General features: G+C 41.5%; 1 protein-coding gene across 5 annotated transcripts in view; it reads right to left on the bottom strand.

Moving 5' to 3' along the window:
* DIP2C (disco interacting protein 2 homolog C) overlaps nt 1–15062 on the bottom strand; it is a 309238-nt gene that overhangs the window by 135909 nt on the left and 158267 nt on the right. For 2 of the 5 annotated variants that reach the window (XM_041487097.1, XM_041487079.1), the window contains exons 2-3: nt 8429–8500; nt 5711–5878 (exon numbers count right to left, since the gene is read on the bottom strand). In XM_041487097.1, coding sequence (XP_041343031.1) covers nt 5711–5878; nt 8429–8500 — 240 coding nt within the window. The remainder of the gene's footprint in view (nt 1–5710; nt 5879–8428; nt 8501–15062) is intronic. The other 3 variants (XM_041487111.1, XM_041487106.1, XM_041487089.1) reach the window with 2 other exon arrangements.

Genomic DNA, 15062 nt, shown 5'->3' on the forward strand with positions numbered 1-15062 from the left:
CAGGCGCGTTTGTGCATCGGCAGCGTGATGGCTTGAGAATCCATACTTGGATCGATTCCTGCATTTAAGGAGGTGGCAAAGCAATGAATGGCTTTCATAAGAGAAAGGCCAGTGTCACACCAGTGCCCTGTGCACAGACACACTCACAATCACTGTCAAAGCAGCATAATTCTAAATAACACCATGGTCTACCCCAGTCTTGCAGCTGAAGCAGGACTTTACCAGGTAAACATGATTAGCACTACTGATTGACTCTTTGCAAGCCAGGAAGAATTTCAGGAAAATATATATGCCTGGAACACAGTTATTTTATATGAGAGGCTTAGAAATCAGTGCTTCATGGTCATCACAACACACACAGGCATCAGCAGGTGCACTGGAGCAAACAGACATGTTTCTAACACAAAATAAAGCTCATAAGACACCTACATTTAGATGCCTACAAGAAGGTGCTTAAGCTAAGCTCCCATTATGAAAAACAGAGACCTAGACCAGAACTCAGGATTCTAAACAAAGGTGTCAAATTTCTTTGTAGATGTTGTGGACTGCAATACCCAGCTTGGCCAGAATGGCATTGTCACCCTGAAGTCCTGTTTTATGTGTGCTCGCTCTGTGCAGGTGTCTCCAGCACCACAGGAAGTCCTGAGCAGTATCAGACACCCATCTTCAGGCAACTCCATAAGTCCAGTGAAGCCTTGAGAGCTGTGCAAGTGGTCAGTGGAGGTCTCTACTTTGGAATCAACTGAAAAGCTCTTTGGGTTTCAGCATCTGAATTAACTGTATCTCTTCACATAAGAATGGAAGCATAAATATAAGGCTCATAGGCAGACAACTTAATGCAGATATATCAATCCACAAATCCTAATCTGCAAGCTGGATCCTGTCTTGACTGAATTTAGCTAAAAATGCAAGAGCCTCAGTAAAGCCATTTATGCAATACCACTGCAAGCTGGATAGCTTTATTTTTAAGTGCATGGAAGGTACAAAACTGTCAGCTGGAAGCAGGCTTCACCTCTTTTTAATTTTTTTCCCCCCCTTCACCTACTTGTTCCTCCTTTCTTTATTACTTCTTTTTGTAGCTAAATTGCAACACTATGTGCTGATAACTTGGCAATAGCTGCACTGCCCTCTCCAACAAAGGACAATTATTTCCTCACTGTCAGCTGACAAGTTGCTTTGATATATCTCTTATTCCTATGTCTGTGCCAAATTTTTGAATCTAAAAATATTTAAAAGCTGAAATGTCTAACTGACAAGAAATAGAAGGCATTCTTAGACAGAGGCTACATTTATTGTTCTAAAACTAACTTACAGTGTGTGCCCCCAGGAGAGAGAGCTGTAGGATAAACCAAACTACTCCAGGGCCAGTGGGAAGGAAGGCACACAGTGCCTGCAGTGCAGTTTTAAGAAACAGTATTTATCTTCTCTTCACAGTACTTCCTGAGCTTCTGATGGCTCAGCTTTAAAAGTAAACCCAGGTATGAACACACAGTATATTTTGTAAACATGCTAAATGTCACACCATCCCCATGGAACTCATAACTTAGTGTGGCATTTCACTCTTCCCATCAAATGTACGTAATGAATTCACTGGATAAGCAAAGGGAGACTTAAAATGCAACACTTCTAACCAAAGACATCCAGGAAGGTGGAACCACGTTCTGCTAGATAAATCTGGAAAAATGTAATTTCTTATTAGATTTCTTTAATTAAAAGTTTTCCTTCACAGGTGAGGTTACTCTTGGTCTGACTTAATGCACACACTTCAAATTTTCTTTCAGTATTACAATCTCAATTTTGCCTTCCAGCATTTCCTTGAAAGGTTTAGCTTTCAATTCAAACTTAGCATGGATCTTATGGGCTTCTTTTTTTCTCTCCTTTTTCCGACTGATGGTGAACATCCCATTAAAGCTCCAGAGCATATGTGATGTTTGGTTTCCATTTTCCTTTCTACAGCTTCAGTGTCCCATCTGAAGATTCTTTTTGGAGAATATGCAAAAGAAGACTACCTATTCACAAAGCAAACACCTTCACCAATGAGCTGGTCAAATCACACTGCAGACAAATCCAGGCAGCATTGTGAATTCCAGCAGTTTCTCATTTTGACAGTGGCACCCAGCTCTTCAAACATCTGCACAGGCTCAACCTCCTCTGCTCCAACACTGGTTAAGCTTTAAGGCCCTCGGTGGTGTTTTTCCTTTCTACCCTCTATTGTTCACCTCTGACTGAGACATCTTTCCTCACCCATTTGTCAGATTTCAGACCAACACTTTCATGTTTCCTCCTATGCTCTTATGTTCTGCAGATGGCCTCCAGGAACATCAACAGATATTTCCTCAGAAATCTTCAAATTCTTTGAAAAAGATACCAACTCTGATGTGTACTAAAAATATCCTCCATCCAAAAAACATCACACCAAGTGCTGAAACCACTACCTGCATTACTAACAGATTTCATCATGTACTCATTAGTGAAAAGTGAAGGAAGGTATTTTTTGCTCTATGTTTGAACAATGTTTAATATTATGAGGTCTTCGTACAGGATAGAAAACAGAGATGCCATCAAAGCCCAAAGAATTATAAAATGGTAATTGGACTCAGTCATAGTGGCAAAACCAAAACAGTAACCATCATATTTAAGTGATGGCCTCAAGGGGTACTTCTCAGAGGCTTTCAATACATTCCTTTTTATCCAAACTAAGCTCTGTAGGCATCCACCAATTCAAAACCAAACTCCTTTTTAAGCCCAAGACTTACTAGGCATTTGTCTGTGTGCTGTAGTTTCTCATCTGGGAAACATCTGTTGCACTGTTTCAGGGATGTGCCCACGAGCTGTGCACTGCACATGCCTTTCAAAGAGATCCATGTTCTCACCACACTTACGCTCTTTGAAATGCCCCATCATGGTTATCCCTTGGTAAGATCTTTGAGAATTAGACAGGCAGATGTGATAGGAGTGCTTTTTAGTATTAATAAAATGAATACATGAGAGTACTTTTTCAGAATCAAATTTTGTTTAAATATTTCCTTGCAATTTTTGCAATACAAATAATGTTGCAATACAAATAATGTCTGTGGAAGAAAAAATGAAATTGTAATCACCAAGTTTACTTGGACTGCCATAAGCCTTAGCAGCAGGAATAGCTGAAAGCAAAGGCATGCACACATACACATAGAAAGTATGCAAATATATGCACAGAGAGCAGACATTAATATATGTGTCATGCTAATACGAGAGTCTATGGAAATTGGTTCCTGTAATTCTACAGAAAATTGTTTTTTCATAAGGCAAAGTGATCTTCTGCACAAATGTATTATCTTCTCTGCCCTGCATAGCTTGAAATGTTCCCAGGCTGGTGCTGTTGGGACTCCAGCAGCAGGAGGTGCAGGGATCTGTCTCTAGGCATGTGAAAGGAGCAGCAGGTGCCTTTTAAGCACCACATCTCACAGATTTATTAACCATAATAAATAAAGCACTGATGACTGGTCCACATGGTTGCACTACAAATAGAGCTACACTGGTGGTACCAATGATGGGAAATTACAGAAAGCAATCTAGTGGAGACACAGCACTTGATTAAGAGAGAATGAACCACCCATGTCTGAGCTGTTAGAAGCAATGCTTAATTGATAACAACATTGTCTGTGAATGAATAATCAAATTTCCTGGCAAAACACTGGAAGCAAATTGGGTAAAACCACAGCTTACAGGGAATACAGGTAATTAAGGGGCTTTTTTCTTATAGGGAGGGTTTCTCTTTATCTTGTGCATGCAGTTGTCCACATTATCTTACCCAGAACTGAATGATCAAATCAAGATAAAATTCAGAAAGTTATTCTGAAATAAATCCCTGTTTAAGTGGTTACTTCAGCCCTTGGCTGTCATGGCTCCTCCACAGAAGCAGTAAGAGAAAGGTCACCACACAAGAGGGACTGGGATGTATGTACAGATACAAAGGTATGGATTCACTATTATTTTTAGATGTCTGACACAGGGGCACACTAAGAAAAGAAAAATTGCTCTGCACACAGAACATCTCCAGCTATAAACTCACTTTCCTGAGAAAGCATCTTGAGGAAACAAAGCTGTACTTTTGTCTCCCTGACTTAAAGCAGGTGGGGATTTAATGGGAAAGAAAAAGGGAGCTCCCCCCATCCCTTCTCCCATTAACACTGCCAAATGCAGCATATCCGTTCCGGATTTCTGGATGTTCGACAGCCTGGCTGGAACAGTACAAATGTCCTTTGCATATGTGCAGTCTGTGCAGCATCTGGATGTGTCAGACCCACTCTGCATGCACTGCAGGGTCAGCCTGCAGATGTGCAGTGGATCTGGCACATCCCCTGTGTGTCACTGCAGGCTGTTCAGTGTGTGACAATACGCGCTCTGGGATTGTCCTGTCAGGAACATGGAGCCTTAGAACCAGCTCCTACATCACCTGGAGGAGTATCAACCACATGGTTGCCTGGCTTTACCTTTCATTAATCCCACTCCTGAAAAATAAGTTCTCCCTTTCTAAAATGACAGCATCCCAATAAGCCTGACAAAAAGACATATATGTATGTCTTTTCATATATGTCTACAGCCCTTTTACTGGTTACATTTATCACATGGTTTGGTATCACTAATACTGTTAAACCTGAAATTGCAATTTACATTAAATCTTTCCCATTTTCAAAAAATCTGAGGCAGAGGAAGTTAACCATGTCAGAGTGAGGGAACCTGACCTAGAGCAGCCCTGTATAAGAGAAGAAATACAAACACAGTCAGAATTCAATATAGGCCTCCTCTATAGAATTACGGCAAACTGGTCTGAAAATGAGTGGAGAAGGTTTCTGAAATAGATAACCCTTTTACAGGTATGTCTTGTTCTGACAGAACGGTAAATCTTATCTTCCCTCCAGCCATCTCTTACAACCTGTCTGGACAGCCTGTGCGAGTGTGAACAAGCATGCAGAATAGAGTGTGATGTCCTCCAGGCGCCCACATGGTTGGCAAGAGAAAATCTGGTGTCTTGAGGAGCTGTGGATCCCCAGCAGCCTTGCTATAAATGCAGGGATGAAGCAGAATGCCTGCTACCAGCCACAGGTCCTGCCAGAGGGATGTGTACCTTGGAAGGCCACAGTTCTATAGGCACGGCTGGAGTCATGCCTTGCCTTGCAGAGATGTAACCCTGAGGAATGCTCTTCCTCCAGCCTGCTCTACCAGCCTGATGCCTGTTCCTGGAAGTCAGTCTGCTTCTGAATGGCTTGGATGTGAGCAGAGCTCAGGCAGAGATCTCTACTTGAAAATAGCATAGAACTAAGGGCACTTAGACTTTTACAGTTTTCTCCAGAATCTGGTGAGCTTGGGCCTGTTTAGAGCACTGTAAAAAGGCAGTGCCAAAAAGGAAATGAGAAACACATGCATTCCTGTGTTTCACCAGCTTACTGTATGCAATCTCCTCCAGAGTATCCATGGTATGGAAGCTAGAGAAGTGTTAATACGTTCAAATATTACTAGGAAGAGCCATTCCTTCTCCCTTCCCATCACGTCTCTCTTAGGCAGAGAAAGTCAGCAACGGCCTTCCAGATGTCATCCTTTGGTTGTCCTGCCTTGCAACTGGCAGCCCCATGTCCATCCTACTGATGTAGGCATCTACCAGAGGCTTCCAGATGAGGCACAGTTATATACAGATACGGACTGGAAAAGATACATTCATGGTGCTCACCAAAACGAAAATAAAAGAGAGGCCGGTTTCCTGCTGTGCTGGCTGCTCTCTCTCTAGCGGCCGCTTCCCGGATGTCACAGACACCAATGTTGGCAGTGCGGAGCATTCTTCTGGCAGCTCCTTCACTGTGTTGCAGTCTACACCGTACCGCGGCAGCTCCATTCGCTGCTGTAACAAGTTGAAAAAAACTAATTAATTCACGTTTAGTTTTTTTACATTTGTTACAGCAACGAGTGGAGCTGCTGCCCCCATGCAGTAGAGCACACACGCACACGCACGCACAGACACCACAGGACACCCACGGAGCCAACGCGGGTCGATGTTCCACTCTGCCAACATGGGCGCTAGGAATGTTAGCAAAGGCGCAGCGGGAGGACTGGATGTCCCAGCAGAGGGGAAGAGCCTTTGGATTTCCTTTAGATTGTCGAACGCAGTCACAGAATGCAAATTCCTACCCTTTCCCAATGCCTCCCATCCCAGCAAAAGTCATGTCCATATCCATACTGGTTTAAAATACCTCTAAAACCTCTATTCCCTTATAACACCAAGATCCAAGTCCGTCACAGCTTATAAATTCTTGCATTCCCCATCAAAACAGCTTACAATTTATTTTTTTTTAAAAAAGGCTAACTGGTCATGTATGTGATTGTTGAGATGTTAACAGAGGCTTACAAAATTCAGCATCTGTTTTGTCATCCCACTTCTTCTTGGAAAGGATTCATCTCCCCCTTCCTAGTGAGCAGGGATTTAAAGCCATTCAGATGAATAAGGTCTTAGAAGGATTATATCAAATCGAACCTTTTCAGGTTTTGTCCAAAAGGCAACATAACAAAACAAACAAAAAGTACAAAGACAGCAAAAGACCCAAGCACAAATAGTATCCATTTACGGAGGAAAATACTTTAATACAGCAGAAGTAATGTCTTCCACTACAATAAAATAATCCATTTAGCCATCAGCTAAATGATTGACCTTAATATATTTACAAGAAAATAGTGGACAATATTTCAATAGTTTGTTTTTCTTGATCCTATTACCTTCACATCCATATTTCACATTCCTTGCGAGGGATTTTCCAGCAACTGGGTGAGCAGAAATGTTCATTCCATTTTGCCCCATCCTTAAAACAGCTCCAAGTCAGCTACATTCTCAATCATGACCTCCTTAAGTTATTGGATGGACCTCACCACAGGACTGGCTTACAGAGATCCCTCTGCTTCTCCTTACCCTGCCAAACTTCAGTATCACAGTAGAGACCTTGAAAGGTAAATCTGTGAGGGTTCTCCATGTTCTCTCTTTCATCATTACATGCAACCCCCAGCAGTTTCAGCCATGGATATAGTTTGACCAGAGGACTGTGAGTCTATTTGCTTGTGTGAAGAAAGGAGAGGAACAAGTGAAAAAATAAACAGATTCTGGTACCAACTGTGCCGCTGCACTGAGGATTGCTGTGGAGCTCTCCACAACCCAAAAAATCCAAGCAGGTCTCATGAGAACCAGCTGTGAAGACTAATGTATGTCTGATAGTCAGGTTGGACCAATAAATATCCAGAAATTTAATATACTGCGCCTCTGGTATTGTAATTCCGTTGATTTGATTTGCTTCACTCCCTAATGGCTCCCAATGGTTCGGGAATGTCACAGACACCCTCAAATCAGGCTGCATCACTTCAGAAAACAGAGGTGTCTGCAACACTGATCTCTGTTCGGGAGTTCCCACCAGTGGAGCAGACCAAGTGAAATCCAGAGGCACAAAATCAGCATTCTGCTATGGAGCTAGACAATAGATATACAAACCTGATGAAGAGAGAACAAGGCAGTGCCTTCACACATCAGCAGTTTAAAACCCCATCAATTCCACTAAAAAGGAAAGATTTTGTAAAAGAAAGAGAAACTAGTGCTGAGGCCTGCAACAAAAACAAGGCTCAGAGATCAGCCAAGCCTAAGTGGGGCCTCTGTAAGGTCAGTGAGACCAGGAATGCACAGGCACACTCCTCTGAGACCAAGAGAGAAGAAAGGTCTACACCAATACCTACAACTACACATTGAACTTTGTGATCCAGTGCCTCACAAGAGTAAAACAACTCTGGAAAGTTCTTATGCATATATATAAAATAAATTCAACTAAGCAATACATTATTAAAATTATTTTGAAGGTACATTTACACCTTTTGGGCAAATGCATGCAGCCTATCCCTCAATACTAAAACCAGGTATGTGTAAAAGGTCAGCTGCCCACATGCCCTAGGACAAGCTGAACTCTAAGGATATTGATGGTCTCTCTAGTGTATTCAAAAGTGAGACGTGGACAGGAAACCCAGAAATGGAGGAAGTTACAAAGATCCAAGGTTCTCTTCCACTCTTGCATACTTCTGGTCAGAAAACTTCACATGGCTGAGATGTTAATGAGTTAGGACGTCACATTTTCCTTTGGATTCTTGCATTCCTTCCAACAAACAATGCCTCTCTAACAAGCCTAGGCTAATTTAATTTTCCAGACATGACTGCCAAACCCACACCAACGTATGTAAAAAATGTACACACACATCAAAGCGGACATATATATAAAAATACACACAAAATGGATGGAATAAGCTTATTCTGCATAACAATAGCTTTGTTTCTGCCACATCAGTTTCTTCAGAGATGCAGATTTCCACAGTGGCAACTATCAGTACACTTGACATCTTCATATATCACAAGCACAGATACACATACCGGGAGGCTGTGGCAGGTAGGCCCCAATTAATTTTGATCTCTTCTTTTCATATCCTTTCTGTGTGATGTCACCTGCCAAGAAAAGAAAAGGATAATCAATAAGATGTGGATAAAGACAGTGTATAGCTTCTTAATGGCAGCACCATCAGCTTAGCCAACACTGCACTGTTCATCTGTCCTGACAATTAGAACGAACAAATGAAAAGCACAGAACGATCATTCCACCCAGAAAAAAAACTCAATTTAGGCCACAGCCATTCTGGCAAGAAAATACCCAGCCTTGACGTATTTCAGCACCAAAGTCCAGCAGCACGGAGTTTTAAAACCATTTTGATATGCTGCACACAAGCTTTCAAAAGCTGCAACGACCTTCATCAGGTTAATAAACAATGGATTATATAGAATGTGTGGGCTTGTAGTGGCTGGCAAAACACATCACTGATTAGCATTTTCTATCATTAATGGGATTTTTCTAATCGAGCATGTAAGGCACAAAAGACTTGAAACTGCTGCTATATCATTTCTGCAATAAAAAATGTTTTAGCTAATTTCTGAGCAGTACTGAGGAACAAAACAAAAACAAAACAGAGCTACAACAGACCCACTAGAAAATAGTATTGTAAAGACTTTGTCTGGATTTCCACTTAAGTATCAAAAAAAAATATTTGGAGGCAAATGTCTGTATTTCCTAAATTCAATTAAAGTGACACTTCACTGAGCCTCAAGCTTCCCCAGGTAAGCTATGTTTTTTTAATATAAAGACTAAACAGCATTTTTCTGTAAAAGTTTTCCAGCAAAAAATGACACATAACTAGTCACGTGGAACAAAACATATTCTTTTAGTCTTACGTTTTGGGAGAAGTTTGGCACCAAAGCAGAAATACAGTCCTGACTCTGAAGCTAAATATCAAATTTAATACATGCATATATGCTTGTGTTCAATATAAGCTACTCCAGAAACTAAAAATTCAAAGATTTTTAAAATAACACCATATTCTCTGCCCTATCAATAGGTCTATCTGTTATTGTGAGACTCATCATGCAAGTAAAGCTCACTTGCAGTGCTGGACTTTTATACTGGTAAAGGTTGAGGGCTTAGGAGGGTTGAAGCTACAAAAAAGAAGAGGAGCTTTGACTGCAGTGTCCAGCTGGACATGGCAACGTGAGCCTGTTTGTGCTGCTCCATCCCTGTGCTCAACCTTTACCTAAGGACATTGTTTGCCAAGGGAACAACACACTCATTCCAATCCCAGCTGCTCTGGTAAATGGGTGCTAAATTAGCACCAATGTCTGCTGGTCTGAAATCAATAACTACATAAAAACATCTTTAATTGCTAGGCCTTGCTGAAACATCTTTTCTTAGGAATGGTTCCAGTAAGCAATAAGGAGGCAAAATTCTGCAAACCTCTCTGTGACAGTGTCCTGAGCCAACCTCTCACCCCTGCTTCAAAAACAGTCCTTAAAATAACACCTATAGTCTTCACTACCATATCTCAAACTGCTCTACAGAAGAAGTGGCTAAAATATCTGGGTTTTTAAATGAGGAGAGCGAGACTGGAGCACTTCAAATGATAACATTCCCGTATTTACTCAGGGAAGAAGTGGCAGACTTGGCAAGAGGTCCTAAGCTTTAAAGTTCAAACCCACTGACTTTTCAAGCACATTTCTTCCCATCTTGAACACTTCTGGCATGTGTTCAAGCTAGTGAAACAAGCTCCCTCTCCATTGTAATCACCAGCTCCTCACAAACCAGACAGTAACAATAGATACCACTTCATTAAAATGTTTTAATGAAAAATGTGTTTGCTTTTATGTGAAAATTATAAAATGTGAAGAATTTTTTCTTTCAAATTGTTGCTAAACAAATTACTATTGACTTCCTGTGCTCATCAACACCAAAGTCTCACACATTCCAGACATAGCCTGAGTAAAACTTTTACTTTTTTATTTTACTATTGCTCTTTTAGGAGAGCAGAGGTACCCTGTGGAGAACCACAGCTCCTCTGTGGTATGTGCAAGCTGGAAATGACGTTTTAGATATGAACAATTAACAACAGGTGCCTGACTGTTGGTTACTCTTCCACTCACAAGGCAGTACATACACATGCAAATCAATACCTCAAGCTGTACATTCCAGACACGGCTCATGCAACCTGCACCCATTCCTGCCTTAAAGTTTCTTCCCCTCGTTTATAAACCTATATTGTCTTAATGGAATGAAAATGACAGAAATTTTTATGGAAATATTTCAGTTTCCAGGAGCAAACAGCAAATTAATTTGCAATTATCACTAAATTTTCTATCATCATGCCCTTCATTTCCCAAGTCACCAGCTATAAAAACATGCAAAAGCAAAATACAAAATCTTCACTATTTTCATTGTAGCATCACTTTCACCATTTTGAGGTGGAAGGAAGTCAAGAGCATCACATACTCCGGGGAAGTACCATGTTTTACTTATCATGATTAATGCTATTCGTATTCATTTGTGTTTTTTCAGGTAGACTGACTTTAGATTATAAACAATAGCTCATTAACCATTAAAATATTATGACATATGTAAATCTACCGCATTTCAGAGCTATGTTGAATTCATTGTGTAAGCACTAAAGATATACTAAGCATAGCTCACCAAAGTTTAGGTGAGCTTAAACCCTGTTCTTATCATAAATCACCTTTCACTCAGTTTTCTCAATACAATACTAAGACCTTTGGACTATGTCCTTCCTTCCTTTGCAAAGGAATGTGACAATTTTACATCTATAATCTGGGGACCAAACCCCTTTCCAGTTAGATCCACCTAGCTCATGTTCTTCCACAGTGCAATGCTGCATTTATTCTTGGGTTTTTGAGAGTATCAACAGGATAACTAGAACTATACTTTCTTGCCCTAGGAAGAAAGGATGTATGGTATCTTTCTGTTTTTTACTAACTCTTCTCTTGAAAAGCAAGCAGACTCAAGGAGGGGAAAGGGTCTCACCCACAATGTCCTTTGAGCAGACAGAATGCGTTGGGTTTTCCACCCACTCTCCAAAGCCTCTGCAAACTTAGATCTCCTTGAACAGGAGACAAGGCTGGCAATGGGTTTAAGGAAAAGCCAGTCCATGGATGAATGGATGAAGACTCCAGAACTAAGGACAGGAGGGAGCAGAAGGAGCACATGGCTGCAGGGCACTCTGAGGACGGGTGTCCCTGGGACAAGACACATAAAGCCACACAGGTGAAAGGTGGCATCTCCATTTAGCAGCTCCTTGCAGGCCTCTGCTCTGCCTGTCTGTCTTCTGCTGTGGCTCTCACCCCATCCCCTGGCCTTGGCTCTGCTCCCAGGTGCTCAGTCCAGCTCTGCTTCTTCTCAGCTTCATCCCACAGCTGGTCCCAGCCCCTGCCCTCCTTCTCACTCACTTCCTCCCAGGCTGCATTCACTTCACGGCACCCAAGGATCTCAGCCTCCTGTTTCCATCACACTCTCCAGGTTTTTTTCCCCTGGACACATTGCTATTTTCTTCCTCATCTCCACTGGTGATCCGGCAGGTTTCCACCATGGGAAGCCACAGGTGTATTCCCTGGGGGGGTCCTGTGCCCAAGGGCCAGCAGGGGAGAGCAAAGCACAACCCTGAGAGACCTGAACACACCAACAGCCAGCAAATGTTACCCTGCTTTTCCCCATGTTTAAAACTGGCTGTCCAAGGGCTGCTGAACAACAGGCATGCAGTACACTGACCCTCCTTCACCAAAACAAGTGCATTTCCATTGAAATAAGTCTTGGACTCTCCAAGACACAAGAGGGAAAATGCCACAGTTGCAATGAAAAGGACAGCATGAACTAAAGACCATCCACCCCTCCAAGGAACAAGGTAGCTCAGTTGAGCCAAGTACAGGACCAGGGCTCTGTCAGTCTGTAATCCCACTGCCATCTATTTCATTTGTGATTTGTGCCCCTATTTCTGCTGCTTCCCCAGCTGCAGATGGCAATGCTCTCTGACACCAGCGCCTGCAGACAACAAGTCCTCTGTAGCTATATTTAGCAAAGCCGCTCCAGAGCCTAAATTCATTTGACTATGCTCATCACAACTGTTACTGCTTGTGTTAGACACTGTGTTGCCTTTGAAAATTTACTGAGTTTTCCTCTTTCCTTCCAAAGTGCTGGATTTCTGCCTCATTACAGAGACAATGGTCTAAAGCTGGGACAGGCAGGTCAGAGCAATTTAACTACAGCACAAACCTGTCACGAGCGAGAAAGGAACGCCAGGTAATGGAGAGCCCCTGGGGATCCTCCACACTGGGCAAGACACTTTGGGGAGCAAGAAATGCCTCTAAATGTTGAAGTCATTCCCATTATCCTATGTTCTGTCCGGGCCTCTGCATGAGTCAACTCCATCCATTTGTATGTCATGTCCTACACTGAATCACACCTTAAACCAAAAATGAAAAGGCACATTTTGTAATCAGCAAATTATTGACTTCTTAGTGTTTTGTTGAAGGGAAAGTTATTAAATTTGAAAATATGAAGGTTATTAAACGTGAAAATATCTGTGCATTTCCACTTTCAAAGCTGAGAATGGTTGGAAAGAGTGATACCACAGAAAAATAAGGTGCTGTGCTGCTTTCACGAAAGTAAAATTCTTAGAGTTGATATAGGACAAAAGTTTAATTTTTCAACTGAAATACCTATTAGCTGAACTATTATCACTTCTGAAAACAAAAACGTGCAATCCTGAAGAACTGCCGCCATTATATATGAAGTAAATTTATTCAAGATTATTGCATTATACAGGGCAGGAAAAAGAAATAACAAAACCCAATACAAGCTAAATGTCACACCTTTTTCCTGGAGGATGCTAAAAATTCTTACTGATCTCAGCCTTTCACGACACAGGACAGGTAAAAATCTCATGAGAAAACCAGGGGCCAAAATCACCTGATTTACTGCAGTGAAAATTTTATACTCCATGATATCAAAGCCTGACTGATGCTGCTGTTTTCACTACACATACATGTTTTCAAAATGAAATTTCAGGCTGGGACTTTGAATTAGTTTAAGGCACTTACGGAAAAATCCACCACGGGAAATAATGCAATCAATAACTCCTCTCAAGCACACACTAACACAGAGCTCACTGGTGAGTGTCTTTCCTTTGCCCATGATTTTCTGCCCTCTAAAGATTCAATTTTCTGTACGACTTGTTTATTGCTGATGACTCAAATTCAGTGTCAGCATCTTGGCAAGAGGGATTTGAATGAAACAAAGCTCCTCATAAAGAGAACTGTGAGTCATTTACTTCTCCCACTCATGATGCAGACAGTCTCCCTGTCTGGTCTCCCAAAAATATGCCAAGAGACAAAAGATTTCATTTTGGAGGGTGCAAGTACAGAGATACCAGAGCTCCACAAATATATCACGTAACACATACAAGAACACAAAAATATATATATATCAGGAGCAATTTTCTTTTCCAATGTCTTTTAAAATTGATGTTCAGCTACAGCAAAAACTCAGAAAACTGCTCAGAACCAGGATGGCAAAATGGCAAACTATGGCAGTGGGCAGAACAATTAATGGGATCCCACACTTTCACTGCAACCAGTGCCATAAATTACACAACTGCTCAAGTGCCTTTAAGGAGATTATGCTGTGGCTTAAAGCTTTCAAATTTCTTTTTAAAGGTGACAATTTTACCCACCTGTATCTGAATTCCCCTTTTCCCCCAAGGGTACATTTTGTTCCTGTTTGTTGCAAGCAAAGCAGAAAATGGCTGAATTTCAGTGAAAGATAAGGCAGAGTGTTCCATGTGTATTTACAATGTGAAGCTTATAATGTTTCCTAAAGAGGGTTCTAATTCAGGAGAAAATATTTAAACAGATTATGCTATTAACAGAGAAGGTAAACTATTTTAACAGGGCTTAAATAAGAGATTCAAGGTCTTCTGAATTTGGAAAATATTCCTGTTCAAAATAAATACTTTCTTCCCATTCTTTTGATAGAGAAATTAAGTGTCTGCTGCATAACCTACTAAGTGCTTAGTTTTAATTCCAATTCTGCTATTTTAAAGAAGTATGTGAGCAGCAAACAAATTTGTATGGAAGCCATTTTTTAGTATCTCCACCTTGAATCCCAGAAGACCTTTAATGAATTTCCCCACTTACTTTCTGGTCCCAAAGTCTTCAGCACATTTTTCCAACACCCAAAATACTCCTGGGCTTCAAAAGAAAGGAAAAAAAATCCGGGGACGAGGGGGAAATCCCCCAAAAGGAACCCCGAAATACCTAATTTAAGCCAATTAAAACAATCCCAGGGATTTTGTGACTCAGACTTTCTCTGGTCTGGCTGGGCTGGGGAGCAGCAGTGTCTGCCAAAGAGGTGGCACGGGGCCAGGAGCTGGGCAAGCTGCTGAGACCCCTTGGAAGCCAGGGAGCTGTGTGGTCCTCGGGCATCCCGGAGCTCCCCCGGAACAGGGAATTTGCACAGCACTACTTTTATGGCCTGGATTAGTGTAAAGTAAACAGAGGCTGGTGGAACAGTGAAGGTTTCCATTCTCAGTGTCAAGGGTTTATTTCATTATTTAAAGCTTTAATGAACACTTTATATAATGAAAGCAATCCTTGCCATTTTTGGAATTTTATGACTGTTAGGACC

The sequence above is a fragment of the Pyrgilauda ruficollis genome, unplaced genomic scaffold (genome assembly GCF_017590135.1).
Source record: "Pyrgilauda ruficollis isolate IOZ18807 unplaced genomic scaffold, ASM1759013v1 scaffold12, whole genome shotgun sequence".
In the NCBI taxonomy this organism is placed as follows: Eukaryota; Metazoa; Chordata; class Aves; order Passeriformes; family Passeridae; genus Pyrgilauda; species Pyrgilauda ruficollis.